Source organism: Mytilus galloprovincialis, chromosome 1, assembly GCF_965363235.1.
Source record: "Mytilus galloprovincialis chromosome 1, xbMytGall1.hap1.1, whole genome shotgun sequence".
NCBI lineage: Eukaryota > Metazoa > Mollusca > Bivalvia > Mytilida > Mytilidae > Mytilus > Mytilus galloprovincialis.
Window position 1 is genome coordinate 88781419 of NC_134838.1, and position 19481 is coordinate 88800899.

At 32.0% G+C, this 19481-nt stretch overlaps 1 protein-coding gene across 1 annotated transcript; it reads right to left on the minus strand.

Annotated features, from left to right (window-relative positions):
* Positions 1-2226: 2226 nt before the first annotated feature.
* Positions 2227-19473, minus strand: LOC143043562 (tRNA:m(4)X modification enzyme TRM13 homolog). Its single transcript, XM_076215818.1, is given in 13 exon segments — positions 2227-2630; positions 3770-4207; positions 5607-5694; positions 6434-6508; positions 10849-10927; positions 11343-11431; positions 12050-12128; positions 12528-12631; positions 13334-13403; positions 14011-14070; positions 15127-15193; positions 15595-15641; positions 19250-19473. Coding segments are annotated over 13 exon segments (1482 nt in total). The 5' UTR covers positions 19358-19473; the 3' UTR covers positions 2227-2452.
* Between the last annotated feature and the right edge of the window lie 8 nt (positions 19474-19481).

Genomic DNA, 19481 nt, shown 5'->3' on the forward strand with positions numbered 1-19481 from the left:
GTTAAGAAGGAGCAATAGGATAAATGTTTGGTATACTTGATATGTTTTCCTTGCAACTTTGTGTCTATCAGACCTCAACCTAATATCATCATTCAATGATCAAGGTTAAAGTTACACAAATGTGTCTGTTTCTCACATTATATAAGCAGTAGATCAATTACATGTGGTGTATATAATGATTGTAAGGGGTACCTGTCAGTCCGGCAGTTTTCATCTGACCTTAACTTCATTGCCATTGATCAATGAAGTTAAGTGCCAAGTTTTTGTGTTTTTGTTTGTTTATTCTAGTACTTTAAGCTATATGTCAACTATATTTGGTGTATGAAATGATTTCAAGGTGTACAGGTATCATCATCTGACCTTGACCTCATTTTCCTAGTTCATTAGTCGATATTTACTACTTGTGTTGTGGTCCGTTTCTCAATTATCATGAGCAATTGGTCAACTATATTTGGTGTATGGGATATTTGTAAGGTGCACATGTCTATTTGAAAGGATTCATCTGACAATGAACAAATTGTCATGGATCTTTAAAGATGTTTTATGTCATTTTTGGGGTTCACCTTTATCTCAAAGACTGTCAACAGCAGGCAAGACATTACAGCATGTGCTCTCATGTTTTGGTTTAGTCTATTTCTCAGATACTATAAGCAATAAGTCAACTATGTTTGGTGTATGGAATGATTGTAAGGTATATGTCTGTCTTGCATCAGACAATGACCTCATGTTCATAGAACATTGATAATGTTAAGTTTATGTGATACTTACAGTAAAACGTTCATATTACAGACTTTCAACAAGAAATCAATAAGTAAAACAGGCAAGACATTTCAGGGTGAGCGCTCTTGTAATAGTTTGTTCTATGTTTTGCTGTCAAGTTAGAAGTTGAGTACTCTTAAATATGTTAACTATGTAACATTCTTTGTGAGCCTGTCCAAAGTTAGAAGCCTGTAAATTAGTGGTTCATTGCAGTCTGCCATATTCTTTAGTTAACCATAAATCAGGCCACTGTTATCCTCGTTCAAATTGTTTCACATAGTTTAATATACAATGTGTTTTCTCATTGTAAAAGGCTGTACTGTACACTATAATTGTTTACATCCTTGTCCTTTGGTTGATAGTTGTCACACGTTTGAACAGGCATCTGGTGCTTATGTAAACATAGTTCTACTAATCATTGTTTAAAATATTTAGTTGCAAGAAAGTTAAGATCAGGGTTCTCATCAAGACCCATATACACGTCCTATACGCATGGAAATCATGCTTGATGCGTCATTTTGGAAACCTGTCAATCCCTGTGACGTGTCCTGGTTGTACCCTCGAAGTCCCAGACACATCATTTTGCCTACAAAATTCATAATCGTCGACATTGTTTTGACAAGAAACTAAACTGGAAGTCAATGTTGAAAAATTTATATGATGTGTAGATCAATATTTTTGTTGACTTATAACTATTGACAGCTGATAGTGCTTTATTCACATTGTCTGCATGGTTGAACAAGGTTACATTCAATGACTCATCATGACCCAGTTTTTGTCAATTTGAAATTAAAAATTGTTTGCAAACTTTTGTTAAATACAAATGCTTGACTGTACCTTAGTAAAATAGAATACACATAAATCCTAACTAAATTATTAAAAGCAGTATAATCCAGAAATTAAATGAAATCCTTGACCACATGTTTTCTTTTGTTGACAAACATGTCACATGTGCACTTTTGGTGGAAAAATACTGGGGAAACACCTAAATAATAGACAACCCTGTCTGGGTATTAATAGACATTTAAAATAAACAGCTGAAATAGGAGTGCCAGGAAAATAGTCAAACTTGGTATATATGATGCAATATACACCAATTTAATTTGGAAAATGGTGTAAAGGGGAAGGGGTTAATTTGTAGTTATTTTTTTAATTTTTTTTTTGCAATTTTGGTCCAGTATTCCAATAACTAAAAAAAAAAAAAAAACAACAAAAAAGATAACTCTACTGAGGTTATTATTAAATAGTCCATTTATATTTAAAAAATAAATAAATAAAAAAACCTACCTACTGACCAAATCTTTTTCATGGCATTCTCGCTTTTGAAAACCAACCTTTTTTTAAATGTTGCCCATCACCAAGAATTGATAGACCAAGAAAGAAGTCTATTATATATTTTGTAATGTACAATAGTTATTAAGAGATCATAATTTTTATTGATTTCATAAAAACTACCAATCCAACACGCATCATTTTAGTTTTATTTCGTCATATTTTATTATGTTAAAAGACACAAAAAATTACATGCATCCTGGACTCGTCAAAATCTATTGGGACTCACCATTTCTAAAAATTCCTAGTGAAAACCCTGTAAGATCTTGTTCATTTTCTTAACTTATTAATTAATTCTAGGCTTCCCCGATTGTTTGTGCTGAATTTAATCTTATTTTCATATACAGAATTGTACATAAGATCAACTTGGTTTAGCAAATATTGCTACATTTTCTGGAGTTAACTGTTCTTCAATATAAACTTTCATATCACAATTCAGTCCTTTCTCCTTTAAATACTCTACTCTTCCATAATCAATAAGTCTTTTACACTTTCTCCCAATTTCTTCTCTCTCTTTGATGGATAAATTCAATTCTGGTCTGGAAAAAAAATAATTGTAGACTGAGCTTTATAAATCTTTAAAACTCATTATTAATATATGTACAAAAAATTAAGATTTGATGTCATCAGGCTACAGAAGGCCATGTGAGCTATCATCATGGATTTGTTAATGTGCATAAAAATCTGTTGTCAATCAATAGACCACTTTTGAGTTTGTCCTTCACTGGAAAAAATGAATCTTTATGACGTCATTTACCAGATAGAGGGGATGGCCTGTATACCCACACTATTAATGTTCTTCAAGCGTCTAAGTGATCGCCATTGTGCAGGATAAACTAGAAATAATGTTTGTTCTGTAGGTACTTAATCACAATTCCCTAATGACAGCAATGCTGATTGTCGATTATGGGAATTCAATTTGCTGAATAATTTGTGTAATTAGCATCCTAGTTTTCCAACAACTTGCTGAACATTGGAACTGAAGTGATGATGCACCTTAACGCAGGAATGAAGTTCACTGAAACCAAAGTTTTTGACGGAAATGCATCGAAATTGAAAGTTGTCTATTGTTAAATGATCTACATTTTTGTAAGCCAACTTAAACCAAGCTTAACAGGAACAATAAATGGAAGATGCTTTATTTTTGACTATCAAATTCTACAAATCTGTAAATCATCAAATTGAATGGTATCTAGTCTTCTGTTTAGTTGAATGTTAGCTATATCATGGCGCTGCCTGTTTTTATGGGTGGAGGAACAAGGAGGGCAATGAGAGAATCACCAACCTTATGCAAGAAAACTGGCAATCCTAGTCAGTCAAGATGCCAGTCGATTTCACCTGCCTCATGCAGGGTTCCAACTCGCAACCTCAGTGTTGACAAGCTAGCCATACAGTACATGCACTACTTACACTACTCTACCACAAATGCCATTCTTCAGTTAAATAATGATTCATTAAAGAATATTTGTAGTTACAATTGTATATCATCATACACCCATCATTGACAGACTTATGGAGAATATTGGTCTTCACAATGGTAACTTCTATGTCATTTGCTCTCTTGTGGAGAGTTGTCTCATTGGCAATCAAACCATGTTTTCATATTTCTATATTATACATAATTTTTCTAAAATTTAACAAAGTGGTTATCTAGCATGAGATAAATGCTACCCCTCACCTTTTAATGGATATCTGTTCTGTGTCATTTGATCTTTCTTCTGTCTCAGAATCTGAAGATTCTGTATCAGCTGTGTTTACATTTCTATCCAATAGTGAAGTGTCTTTTTCTTTACTTTTTAAATAGTCTGAATCGGCTAGTGCCTTTTCCTCTTGTTGACTGTTGTCAGGAACAATGCTTGATACGGCTTCCTGGTGCAATTTGGTCTTTTCAACTAACAATTTTGAATAGTCAGATGATGTACCCTGAGACTTGTTCATTTCATCAACAGATTTCCAGCCAGTCCATGTTGCTGCTGTCCAACTACTTAATTTACATAAAATTTTAAAGTCTTTAATTGACAAACCATTTTTTTGAAAGAAAGCCTTGCCAACATATGGTTTCCATTGACAACGATGATGACAACACAAAGCTATGGATAATCCTCCAAACTTTTTGCTGTTAATGTAAAAACATAACAATTTTACATGACTTATAAAATTTATGTGAAATAGTTACATTATATGATTTAAATTTTAAGAAAGCAAGCAATAAAGACCAGCAGTGAAGAGGAATTTCAGAAACTATAGGTTAAAAACAAAATAAAAGTGACGCCACCATAATTAAAACTTGCCTGTGTTTTGTTGTAATAAGCATTATGTACAAGTTCCATAACATTTGGTTGCGGCCAACTAAATGGAAAATGGTAAAACTTAATGCCCCCTCCGCTACAGTGGGGGCATTATAAGAGGCGAATGCATCTCTTTGTACCACCTGCCATACAAAGTGGGGTTCTTAACAAATAGTACCAGAAAATAATCTTTATATATCTGTTAACAAAAACATGCTCTATCAGTTGCACTCTGGAAATTCCTTAACAATAAAATACAAGAGGCTGTCACAACGACAGCAAACCGGATTTATTAATATTTATTTGTGTCCTGGCAATATCACAAGAACCATTACTGATGAATGGTGAAAGTGAAAATCGTCAATATCAAATTTGACCTCCATTTTGTCATCAGTATCAACATATTAAAATTTGAAAAGCTTAGATTGAATGGTTCATGAGTAAATGCAACAACGTGAATGGAAACGCTATTTTAATCTTTCAAGAACCATAACGCCTGAACGGTAAAAGTCAAAATCGTCATTATTGAACTTGACCTCTATTTTGTCATCAGTAACAACATATAAAAATTTCAAAAGCTTTGGTTGAATGGTTCATGAGAAAATGCACGGACACGACTGGAAACACCATTTTTCAATCTTTCAAGAACCATAACTCCTGAACGGTGAAAGTCAAAATCGTCATTATTTTAATTGACCTCTATTTTGTCATCAGTTACAACATATTAAAATTTGGGAAGCTGTGGTAGAACAGTTCATGCGTAAATGCACGGACACAACTGGAAACTCCATTTTTCAATCTTTCAAGAACCATAACTCCTGAACGGTAAAGGTCAAAATCGTCATTATTGAACTTGACCTCCATTTTGTCATCAGTAACAACATACTAAAATTTGGGAAGCTTTGGTAGAACAGTTCATGCGTAAATGCACGGACACGACTGAAAACTCCATTTTTCAATCTTTCAAGAACCATAACTCCCAAACGGTAAAAGTCAAAATCGCCATTATTGAACTTGACCTTCATTTAGTTGTCAGTAACAACATATTAAAATTTTAAAAGCTTTGGCTGAACGGTTCATGAGTTAATGCACAGACAACATTTGATTGCCGCCCGCCCGACCGCCGTACATCCCCAAATCAATAACCGACATTTTTTTCACAAAAATCCGGTTAAAAATGTAATATTCAAATAGGATTACTTTCTGTAAAATAATAGAACTATTTACCATTTATCATTTTTTGACTTCTTTTCTACAGGTTCCTCACCATCTGCTTCAGTTGTTAAAGTATGAGTTACACAGTGAACTGCCAAATCTGGATAATTTCAAATTCATTTAATATATTAATCTAAAATGTTAGTTTTCCACATTTTAAAGTTATTGTATGTATGATACCTTCTAAAACTGTGTGTATTAAACTGGTAAAAGCCCCATTAAGAAATTCGGTGCAAACAACTTTCACTTGCTTGTTTACTCAAATTTTTTTTTGCAGTTTTATAATACTTTTTTATTTCTTTAAATCAAGAGGCCTAAAAAAATAGCCTGATCATACCTTCTCCTTTCGGATTAACATTCTGATCAAAAGTAAAATATAGAAGGGAAATTGATTTCTATATAAACAGACATATAAATGCAAACATTGAAGTAGTTTGGATGCCTAACTTTAAAATTTACTTGATAACATTACAGGGAAATGAATGTAAACAATACTAGTTATCAAATGTTGTATGATTTTCACTATCAAAATATATTTTGACTTTCCAAAACATTTGCATCATTGTTTATGTTTCCATGTTAAGACAACTTTTATATTTGGTCATTTTCCAGTACATTTCAGATACCACAATGCTTATGTTATCACATCATAGTAAGTTATTTACACTGTTTTACCTTAGGTCAACTGGCATAATTCATTCATAAAAGCCTATGACATGGAGTATGATTTGAACAGCCTATGTAAATCACGACATTGCCAATCAGCTGTCATACAATATATTTGTATTTTACCACAGGTGTAGACTCAAATAGTTTGAAGTTAATCATAATTAAATTACCTGTAGCACTGCCACATAAGTGTTTACCAACAGCAACAACAGGATTACAACTTTCTAATATAGTGTTAACTTTACCTAGAAAAAAAGTCAAGAGAAATAACTACTTTAACATATTTATCATGTATTTAAGGCATTAACATGTGTTATGTTGAAAACAGTTTTTTTCATTGATATTTACACTCTCCATTTAAATGTTGAATCCAAGTATAACAAAAGTTACACAAAAGTATTAACAACAAAAATCAGTACAGAAAAAGCACCTAACTCTATAACAGCAGAAAATAGATTAAAAGATTCATGAATATAACTTCAAGAGTAATAAATATTTCATAAATGTTTTGCTTTAAGTTATCAATTCAATTTCATTCTTTAATATAATATTTCAAGAGTAAAAAAAGCCATCAAAATGAAGCAGATTTCTACTATCCTTGCAGTAGATACACTAGAATCCACCAAAAAACAAGATGCTCCGCAGGGTGCAGCTTTATACGACCGCAGAGGTTGAACCCTGAACGGTTGGGGCAAGTATGGACATAACATTCAAGCTGGATTCAGCTTTAAATTTGGATTGTGATTAAATAGTTGACACAGCATAGTTTTCTGACACAGAATGAATGTGGTCTAATGAACTTAAAATATTTGTTTTGCCTTTGAGCAATTCACTATGCTGTTGAATATTAATCCTCTCAAAAAAATGTTTGAAGAAATTTTCTTTTTATTTATGAAATCTGAAATGAGAAAAATTAACCCCCCCCCCTATTTTTTTTTCACATCCCCCTTTCCCTTTTTCCAAAACTGATCTCAATTCAAATTTCTAATGGAGTTTGCAACAATAACTACTCATTTAAATACATCATAAAATATTAAAATGTAAAATAAAGTGCTTGTTATCACTGAAGATTGTTTTAATTTATCAGTTAGTAGTAAAAGTGAATATACATTGTATATTGTATAAAACAATGATTTAAGTTGATTCAACTACTATTCTGGACAAAGAAAGATAACTCCAATTGAAAATTTCTTGCTATTGCAAAATATTGTGCAATTAGATATTTCTTGCTATTGCGCAATACTGTGCAATTGAAAATATTTGCTATTGCACAATACTGTGACTATAATTTTGGACCCTTTGGACTTTAATGTCGACCAATTTGAAAACGGGACCAAAAATTAAGAATCTACATACACAGTTAGATTCGGCATATCAAAGAACCCCAATTATTCAATTTTTGATGAAATCAAACAAAGTTCAATTTTGGACCCTTTGGGCCCCTTATTCCTAAACTGTTGGGACCAAAACTCCCAAAATCAAACCCAACTTTCCTTTTACAGTCATAAACCTTGTGTTTAAATTTCATAGATTTCTATTTACTTATACTAAAGTTATGGTGCGAAAACCAAGAATAATGCTTATTTGGGCCCCTTTTTGGCCCCGCATTCCTAAACTGTTGGGACCTCAACTCCCAAAATCAATCCCAACCTTCCTTTTGTGGTCATAAACCTTGTGTTTAAATTTCATTGATTTCTATTTACTTATACTAAAGTAATTGTGCGAAAACCAAGAATAATGCTTATTTGGGCCATTTTTTGGCCCCTAATTCCTAAACTGTTGGAACCAAAACTCCCAAAATCAATCCCAACCTTCCTTTTGTGGTCATAAAACTTGTGTCAAAATTTCATAGATTTCTATTTACTTTAAAAACTAAAGTTATAGTGCTTAAACCAAGAAAATGCTTATTTGGGCCCTTTTTGGCCCCTTATTCCTAAAATGTTGGGACCAAAACTCCCAAAATCAATCCCAACCTTCCTTTTGTGGTCATAAACCTTGTGTTAAAATTTCATAGATTTATATTTACTTATACTAAAGTTAGAGTGCGAAAACTAAAAGTTTTCGGACGACGACGACGACGACGACGCCAACGTGATACCAATATACGACCAAAAAAATTTCTTGAGGTCGTATAATAATAAAAAGAATATATCACAAAGAATATTTTACCATTCTTGGAGCTCTAGAAATTAAGTGTTCAGACAAACCCTTATTGAGATTTTCTTTTAAGTCCTGTAAACAAAAAGAAGATTTTAGATTTAAAAATTTAAAACCAGGTGGTCAGCAGGGCGCAGCTTTATACGACCGCAGAGGTCGAACCCTGAACAGTTGGGGCAAGTATGGACAAAACATTCAAGCGTGATACAGCTCTGAATTTGGATTGTGATCAAATTTTTGACATTACATGGTTTTTTTTTACACAAAACAAATGTCAAGTTTTTACAAATCAATTAAAGATTTCTTCTTCAAACTTTTTAAATCTAAAATTAAATAGTTGACACAGCATAGGTTTCTGACACAGAATGAATGTGGTCTAATGAACTTAAAATTTTTTTTTTGCCTTTGAGCAATTCACTATGCTGTTGAATATTAATCCTCTCAAAAAAATGTTTGACGAAATTTTCTTTTTATTTATGAAATCTGAAATGAGAAAAATTTAAACCCCCCCCCCCTTTTTTTTCACATCCCCGTTTCCCTTTTTCCAAAACTGATATCAATTCAAATTTCTAATGGAGTTTGCAACAATAACTACTCTTTTAAATACATCATAAAATATTAAAATCTAAAAATAAAGTGCTTGTTATCACTGAATGGTAAAGATTGGTTGGTAGTAAAAGTGAATATACATTGTTTATTGTATAAAACAATAAAAAAAAACTTCATCAGCAACATTTTATATTGGCAAATTTCCAATGAAGTTATTTACATAAAGTTATTGGCAAATAAAAATAGAAAATGACATCATAGTCATGTCTGGCAAATGTCCAACATACATTATCTAAAAACATTTTAGATAAGATAAGGAAAAAAAGCTTCATCAGCAACATTTTATATTGGCAAATTTCCAATGAAGTTATTTACATAAAGTTATTGGCAAATAAAAATAGAAAATGACATCATAGTCATGTCTGGCAAATTTCCAACATATATTATCAACTACTATTCTATACAAAGAAAGATAACTCCAATTGAAAATTAATTGCTATTGCACAATATTGTGCAATTAGATATTTCTTGCTATTGTGCAATACTGTGCAATTGAAAATTTCTTGCTATTGCACAATACTTGATATGGAATCCTGATTTGGACCAACTTGAAAACTGGGCCCATAATCAAAAATCAAAGTACATATATAGATAAAGCATATCAAATAAGCCCAAGAATTTAATTTTTGTTAAAATCAAACTTAGTTTAATTTTGGACCCTTTGGAACTTAATGTAGACCAATTTGAAAACTTGACCAAAAATTAAGAATCTACATACAGTTAGATTTGGCATATCAAAGAACCCATTTATTCAATTTTTGATGAAATCAAACAAAGTTTAATTTTGGACCCCCATTTGGACCAACTTGAAAACTAGGCCAATAATTAAAAATCTAAGTACATTTTTAAATTCAGCATATCAAAGAACCCCAATGATTCAATTTTTGTTAAAATCAAACTAACTTTAATTTTGGACCCTTTGGACCTTAATGTAGACCAATTTGAAAACGGGACCAAAAATTAAGAATCTACATACTTAGATTCGGCATATCAAAGAACCCCAATTATTCAATTTTTGATGAAATCACACAAAGTTCAATTTTGGACCCTTTGGGCCCCTTATTCCTAAACTGTTAGGACCAAAACTCCCAAAATCAAACCCAACCTTCCTTTTATGGTCATAAACCTTGTGTTTAAATTTCATAGATTTCTATTTACTTACACTAAAGTTATGGTGCAAAAACCAAAAATAATGCTTATTTGGGCCCCTTTTTGGCCCCGCATTCCTAAACTGTTGTGACCTCAACTCCAAAAATCAATCCCAACCTTCCTTTTGTGGTCATAAACCTTGTGTTAAAATTTCATTGATTTCTATTTACTTATACTAAAGTTATTGTGCGAAAACCAAGAATAATGCTTATTTGGGCCCTTTTTTGGCCCTTAATTCCTAAACTGTTGGAACCAAAACTCCCAAAATCAATCCCAACCTTCCTTTTGTGGTCATAAACCTTGTGTCAAAATTTCATAGATTTCTATTCACTTAAACTAAAGTTATAGTGCGAAAACCAAGAAAATGCTTATTTGGGCCCTTTTTGGCCCCTAATTCCTAAAATGTTGGGACTAAAACTCCCAAAATCAATCCCAACCTTCCTTTTGTGGTCATAAACCTTGTGTTAAAATTTCATTGATTTCTATTCACTTTTACTAAAGTTAGAGTGCGAAAACTAAAAGTATTCGGACGACGACGACGACGACGCCAACGTGATAGCAATATACGACCAAAAAATTAAAATTTTTGCGGTCGTATAAAAATTAGATATCGGGTGACCATTTTAAAGTTTTTGTAGTCTAGCAAAGCCATTTATAATAAAATGTATACCTAGATGAAGATGCTCAATATCAATTCTGATCCTCTCAAACTTTGGTCCTTTATCGTCCCACTTATGGAAATTATCAGCCTGTAATTATATAAAGGTGAAATGTACAATTATTAAGATATAAAGATCTTTTTGTTGACAAATTATTGCTTTAAAACATACTTCATAAAAAAAAGTTACAATTGTAATATAAAAAGGAGGTGATGTGGTATGATTTCCTATGAGACTACTATCCACCACAGTTAAATTATTTCGTAGTAAGCAATGAAAAGCCAGAGTACAGCCTTCAACAATGAGAGAAGCCATACTGTGAGTTAGCTATATTATTGTAAAAATTATAAAACATTTTGTTTTTTCAAAACCATAGGCATGACATAAACTTCATATACAATCATTAATAATCAACAGTGAAATAAGTATCTGAATATCGCCAATAAAATTTCATTTTTTTTTTAATATTGACATAAGATAACCTACGTCATGGATAATAACCTACCTTGTATCTACAGGTACCCCTGTCAACCAGAATATAGTTACAGTTGTCATTCTCCTCACTGGCTTTTTGTATCCAATGAGACAGCATACCTAATAAAACATTTTGATTGATCATTATCATAATGAAAGCAGTTATTTATAATATATGTAGACAAAAATAATATAATTATTGAAGGTACAATTCTGTCCTAATATGGTCCGGGGTTATTATACTTTGCTTAACAACATTTGACAAAGACCTTTAAGGTTGATATATTGGAATGCCATTTTATATCTCTTAGTTTTGCTCTTTGTGTTTTATAAGTAACTCCTTTTCCATTTATATTGAGTTGTTAGTGGTGGTTTCATTGACCACTTCTTTATTTTAGTCTTGTAACCAATTCTTAATAATTATTTCATAATTTAAGATATACAGCTGTTGTCTGCTCTATGGTCGGGTTGTTGTTTTTTTTCAGAATGAAGCACATGATAAATATTTTAGTATTAAGTTCACAAATTTAAAACCATAACATACATGTAAGATGCCCACTTGTTTATCTTTATACCATATGGCAGTGTGTATTAATCTTCATCTCATGTATGTACGAATAAAAAAAACATACAAAATTTAAAAGCTCAGCAATATTTCATGTTGATAACAGTACTCAACACTATTCTTCGACATGTTTTTATAAATTATTTTGAGTATGTGATAAATTAGATTCATACCTTTTCCTGCTCCAAGTTCAACATAAGTCATAGCTTCTTTTATCAACCCCATTTAATCCAAATGTCCAATCAAAGAGGCCTAAAATATATTAGAAAAAACTACATCATAAATAGAACTTAATTATTACAGTTTTGATATGACGGACCAAAATTTGAGATTAATTTTGCGATCACATGAAAAGCTGCATGGAGATATAAGTATTACATATCATAATGCAAGTTCTTATTATTGTGATACTCACCCATATGCATAATTCGCATTAATAAAAACCTTGCAAAAATTTTCAGAACATACAGTAATCTGTGTTTGTTATTTTATTAAAGATTTTCAACATTCCTTAATTAACCCTTCTTTAATTGGATTGATTTCTTTTAAAAATTGATTGTTTCAACTTTTTCTATGTCACATGTCATATAACATTACAATTTGTTGTGCTGGAATATGTATACAATAGGAACAGGGAAGTATGATAGTTACCTGTTGTTTTCTGTGTCTAATAGCAGGAATCCCATAGGAACTGTTACAGAGTTCTTCCTCCAGACAGGAATGAGACAAAATCTCTGTGGGAATCTTAATGTGTTCTGAAATATAAGTTAAACATTAATTGACATATAACACTAAAGAAGAACTGTTTATGTGTAAAATCTAGTGTCATAGAAATCATCAGGGGAATGTATGTACTTAACAATAAATTTCCGTAATATTTGGTAGTGGGAAAATTTGCACTGAACACAATATACATTTAAGAATTGAATGCTTCGTTTTGTAAATTTATTGGGGTGTAAAAGCGTTGACCGAAGTACATTTTGTATGAAGCGTGGAAGCGCTTCATTCTAAAAATGTACGCACGGTCAACGCTTTTACAACCCTATAAAGTTACAAAAAGAAGCATTCAATACTTATAATTACATTTTTTAGCTATGATCATGAAAACACGAATTTTATATATTTTATCATTTAATTCACCTGTGCACTTTATTGTTGGAGCACGTGTTATCATGAGTGAAAAGTTGTATTGAGCAATGCAACTGCTTACGGAATAACACGTGATGTGCAGTTAGCCAATCAGAATAAAATATTATAATGAAACATACATCTAATGTAATTATGTTATAATAATATTCTCTACAGATTTTATAAAAGACAGAATTGGGATCAAACATTAAAAATAAGGAGATGTGGTATGATTGCTTTTTGCAAGAATGGAAATTGGTTAACTGAATTGTCTATTAGCATGGTTAGTATATACGGATTAACTTTATCAAGTAAGTATTATACAGTACCATCATAAAGCTTGTTGATCTTTAAAATCAATTGTTTCAAATCTTCTGTTGGTATGTCAAGCAGTGAAAACTGAAAAAAAAATATGACAAGCTGTTGAATATATTAATGGACTGGATTCATTTATTTTCGTGGGTATCAACTTTCGTGAATTGAGGAAAACTTACATTTTTGTGGATATTTGAATTCATGGTTTGTCAATTTTTTTGTACAAAGCCTATAGAAAATTTCAAATTTGTTGAACATATGAATTTGTGATTCACCTGTACCCAAGAAACCCATGAAAATTGGTATCTAAGGAATAATAATGAATCCACAGTATACAAAAGATTGATAGGCATATCAAAGTCCTGACAAGTTCAATTTTCATGAAATTGCAAAGGGCCAATTGCCAATTCCACGAAGTGGACTACCTGGGAAAAAAACCCACAAGCTTATCATTATACTCTAATGTACCAAAAATCAGGACAAAATCTGTAGACAAAATGAAAAAAGTCATAACAACTATTTGATTTCAGACTAAAGGACAGACATGTCTAGTAACACAATATGTCCTAACCCCTTAGTGTGTGATTATTAGAGACCTTACACTGTAAGATGTCACTTTATTTATCTTCAAATGGTAGAATTCTTACAGACTATTATTTTATGACCTGTTTATGTCAGAGAATTTATTTACCTTGGCATCAAGATCATCTTCATCAGCTTCACCAGAATTTATTCCTGGACAATGATAAGCCTGACAAATATAAAATTTACATAATGGTTGGTATACTTCTGGAATTTGATAAATTGCAATTAATTTGCATGATTATTCATATCAATATAAAAAATTCCCTCTTTTGGTAATAATGTTTCTCTAATTCTTCATCAATTTATCCCTTTCTGCACCCATTGTATGAAAAAATTTAATCAACGTGTGGTTCGTTTGATCTCAGTTCTTCATTGGTTAAAATTTGATTATGACGTCAAATTTTCTTGCTTTCCTCTGAATTTCCTATTGTGACGGCATGAAAAAAGGCGAGCATGCCTGATGACGTCAAATAGAAAGAACACATCTTTTTGCAGATCATTCGAAAAGAAGGAATATGTTTGCCTGCATATTGTTTGAAAATCATTGGAGAAACAGATTCTACACCAAATCTCGTGTAATATGATATTTATCCACTCTTTACAATTAAATTAATATTTAAAACGCTCGGCAAGCCTTGCGTTTAAAATTTGAAAATTTAACTGTTTATCACACTCGATGCAGTGGTAGCATCTATATTTATCATTCAATTTGAACTTAATAATGTTTGTATGAGACTATCCATACAATTTTTTCAACAAATTTTGGTAAAAGAAAAATTTGGGAGTTGATGAAAATGTGATTTTTTTCAAAGGATTTCAAGGGGAACAATGTGCCACTAATGCTTTCATGTTTACCACTATATGTAATTGTTTACCACTACATGTAATCAAAATTAAATGAGGTCAGTTTGTAGAGGCTTTTAATCATCAATTCTCTCAAGTTTAAAAAAAAAAGATTCCTCTGGTGGCCATTTTTTCCATCTGATCAGATCTTATTAGGGATCAATAGTAAAGTTTGCTTAAAATGTTTGACACATATTCTAACTTCTATTAAATTGACTGTCTTTGTTCGTACACTTAAATGCTGAATGAGAGCCTGCAAATACATGATTAAAATCTTTGGTCTTGTTCTCGTCAGGATTAGAACCAATGACTTTTACAGTCTGTGAGAGCAGGTCACCATGACATCTATTAAAGGCAGTGTAAAAACAAATTAACTTACAGGTAAAACCCCTTGTTGCTTTCGACATTTCTTTAAATGCTTTGTCAGCTGATCTTCATAGCAGGTACTGGAATATATATATACATTGAAATGATTAATGAATTTGAACAAAAAATCATGACTCCTTCTACTTATATATGTTTTTAAAATCAGTCAAGATAGAAAATTACAGAAACATAAGCAAACATCTGAAAATGACTTTTCTTTTATTTAGTCTTATCTGACTCCCTACCTTGCAATTAGATTTATAAAGTAAAAAAAAAATGTGGATATACATGTAACATGCCTGAATTTTATAATGCTAATCACAGTCAATATAGTACATTTTGGTATACATAAGTAGTACTAGTAATAATTTGAAAATCACTTTATTACTAAAAAAAAATAACATGTTTAAAAAATTAAATGACATTTGTAAAAATAATAAATGAAAATTTCTACTAATTCAAAGTATAAAAATATTCTCACTGCTTTGAGTCTATGGGACATATGATTCTTTTTCTGTCAGTTGGTATCTGAAATGAGAAATAAAATTGAACTGTTCACTACATTTATAGGTACCTCATGTTTGATTTAAATGATTTGTATTCAAAAACACTTTTTCTAAAACCAGTTGTTGGCATGATACAGGTACCATTTTTGTCGAGCCTGCGACTTTTGTCACAGAAAGCTTGACATAGGAATAGTGATTAGGCAGCTGTGGTGGCTATGGCGGAGTTAGCTAACTTCTTAAAAACTTTATATTTTAGAAGGTGAAAGACTTGGATGCTTCATACTTTGTTAACGGATGCCTCATGTTACGAAGTTTCCATCAGTCACATGTCCAATGTCCTTGACCTCATTTTCATGGTTCTGTGACTACTTGAAAAAAAATTTTAAAAAAATTGTAAAGTTAAATTCTCTTTTATTATAAGTAATAGGATAAGGAAAAATATATTTGGTATGTGCGTATCATGCAAGGTCCTCATGCTTGTCAGACAGTTTTCACTTGACCTCAACCTCATTTCATGGATCAGTGATCAAGGTTAAGTTTTGGTGGTCAAGTCTATATCTCAGATACTATAAGCTATAGGTCTAGTATATTCAGTGTATGGAAGGACTGTAAGGTGTACATGTTCAACTGGCAGGTGTCACCTGACCTTAACCTCATTTTCATGGTTCAGTGGTTATAATTAAGTTTTTGTGTTTGGTCTGTCTTTCTTATACCATATGCAATAGGTCTAATGTATTTGGTGTATGGAATGATTATAACGTGTACATATCTAGCTGGCATGTGTCATCTGACCTTGACCTCATTTTCATGGTTCAGTGGTCAAAGTTATTGTTTACTTCTTTTCCGTGAAATAAATAGCAAATAACAAAATCGGCCACCATATTGTTGATCATATTTACATCGATCTTCTACGTCCTGTTTATAATCCTCCAAAGAAAGAGCACACCGGAATAAAGAAAGATAACTCAATCTGATTTTTTCCTAGCATTGAGTAACCCACTTAACATATTCTAAAATATGTCTAAATACTTGCTTAAGAATATATATGTTTATATTTTGAGTTATGGGAAAAGTTAAAGAGGGTCTTAGTAGCAGTGTTGGTAGGATGCCTTGGTCATCTTTTTCTGTATTCTTTATTTTTAATTCAAATTTTCACTGTTGCTATGTCCTAACTTTCTGCATTTACTGAGCACAGCTGTTTTGTGCTGTATTGCCATTAAGCACAGCAAAAGAAGAAAGGTGAAACTGATTAAGTGTGTCAGACCATAGAAACAGAATGAAGCAGGTCACCTTTTCAGGATTGGCACCCTGCCCTTTTGAAATCCTAGCTGGAACACTGTGTTGTATGGAAGAATTGTTAGCTGTACATGCCTGTCTGGCATGGTTCATCTGACCTTGATCTCATTTTCATGTTTCATTGGTCAATTTTTATTTTTCTTGGTTAACATGGTTAATGTTAAGTTTATATGACAGTTATAATAAAGCTTTATATATAAAGGACTATCAATATAATATCAATGATTAGTAAAGAAGGCAAGACATTTCAGCATGTGCACTCTTGTTTCTCATATATTTAATGATGGTATATATGATACTAAAACCATTATGCATAGGCACTTGTCTCAGAATTTTGTTTCCCTATATACCTTTATAGACAATAGACAATATTTATTAGGCCAACAAAAAATATATGTCTGTTTCCTGTTTCCCGACCGACCCTGACTCAAACCCCCCGACCCTAGATCTTTTTATTCAAATCTGGAAAAAATCGTTTCCGGTCCGGAAAAATTCATTTCCGGTCCGATCCAGATCCGTATTTTACTATGCCTATACAATCAAAATGGCTGCTCCCAGCACAAATGTGCTACAATTAAAGTTTAAAAAATGTCAGCACTGGGAGGATTATTCAATTAAAGCTTCTTTAAAGGGTTTAAATCATTTTGGGGTACAGGACCCTAACCAAACATGAAATGTAACCGACTGAAAATCTGACAGGGAGTGCAAAAATAAAAAAAAAAAAAAAAAAAAAAATCCCGACCTACCGACCCTGATTTATTTGCCTTGGAAGCAGGAAACAGACATATATTTTTTTTTGGCCTTAGCACAAACACATTTACATTAAATGGTTATGGCATACAAAATTAAGACAATAAATTGACAATAGTTAAATTGATTATAATTATATTAGAGTGACAGTGGTATTTATATAACACATTACCTACTTAACTCACATTTTTGAAAAATGTAAGCTGGTGGCTCAATTCCAATGTATGTCGATTTCCTGGTTGTCAACCCCACTTAAACTTGTTATGCCGTAGATCTAAAAAACTTTTTCTACATAATGGTATATAACACACCTACTTTTGTTGTTGGAATCATCCGTGGCAGGCCTAGGCCTACCCAAGTAGTTCAATCGTAATTATTTCATCTACAGACGCCAGATTGGAAACATAAAATTCTGTTAATTTGACACAATGTGGCTCACAGCTGAAATTGTATGATACATGTATCATTGTTTTAAAAACTTAGAGTCTCTAAAGAGCCTGTGTCCCTCACCTTGGTATATGTGCATATTAAACAAAGGACACAGATGGATTCATGACAAAATTGTGTTTTGGTGATGGTGATGTGTTTGTAGATCTTACTTTACTGAACATTCTTGCTGCTTACAACTCTCTCTATCTATCTATAATGAACTTGGCCCAGTAGTTACAGAGGAAAATATTTTGTAAAAATTTACAAAAATTTACAAAATTTATGAAAGTTGTTTTAAAAAAATTGACTATAAAGAACAATTAACTCCTTTAGAGGTCAATTTACCATTTTTGGTCATCTTTGACTTTTTTTTCAGTCTTACTTTGCTGTACATTATTGCTGTTTACAGTTTATCTCTAATAGTCTATCTATAATAATATTCAAGATAATAACCAAAAGCTGCAAAATTTTCTTAAAATTACCAATTCAAGGGCTGCAACCCAACACTTAAGCATTAGATTGGTCTGAAAATTTCAGGGAAGATAGATATTGACCTAATGGACAATTGAATCTCGTCAGATTTGCTTTAAATGCTTAAGTGTCAGAGATATGAGCCAAAAACTGCATTTAACCCTATGTTCTATTTTTAGTCATGTCAGCCATCTTGCTTTGCGGGCAGGGTCACTAAAACAAAAGCTTTTAACGGAAATGCATCAAACTCGAAAGTTGTCTATATATACATGTACATGTAGATACACCTTATCGCTATTCCCTGCTGACCCCAGAATCTGTGCTGCGTGAACTATTGACGTCATACAACAATCAGTTTTCCATTGTGGTGTTAGTTATTTTTGTATTATGACGTCAAAATTTATATGAACTTACAGTGTGTTGTCAGTAATGGTGAACAAATAGCAATAAGGTGTATTAGGAAGCATATGTCCCATATCATTCCAAGGATATGAAAAATGAATGTTTGTTATAGTCCGAATTTGACATATTCCGATTTTGTGAGGCCGATTATGATATGGTGCGAGTTTGTTAACGGCCGAGATAACAGACGCGATATGTCAAGACATGCTTTTCTAAAAAGCTTATAGTTGTAGCTTTTTGCTTCATATTAATAAGACATTATTAAAACGTATTGGTACTAACACCAAGAAGACCCGTGTGTTCTGCACAATATTTCTGTCCGGGATTTGGTTTAAATCTGCAAAATCTTCTTTTCTTTTCCAAGAAAAACGAGCAGTGCCCATCTGTCATTTCCACGTGCCGGAAGTAAATAACAAATCACTGAACTGCAATGAATTTTGTTTACACTCTTGTATTAGACAAAAAGAAATAAGATTTATGATTAATTACTATACTTAATATTTTATAAGTTATT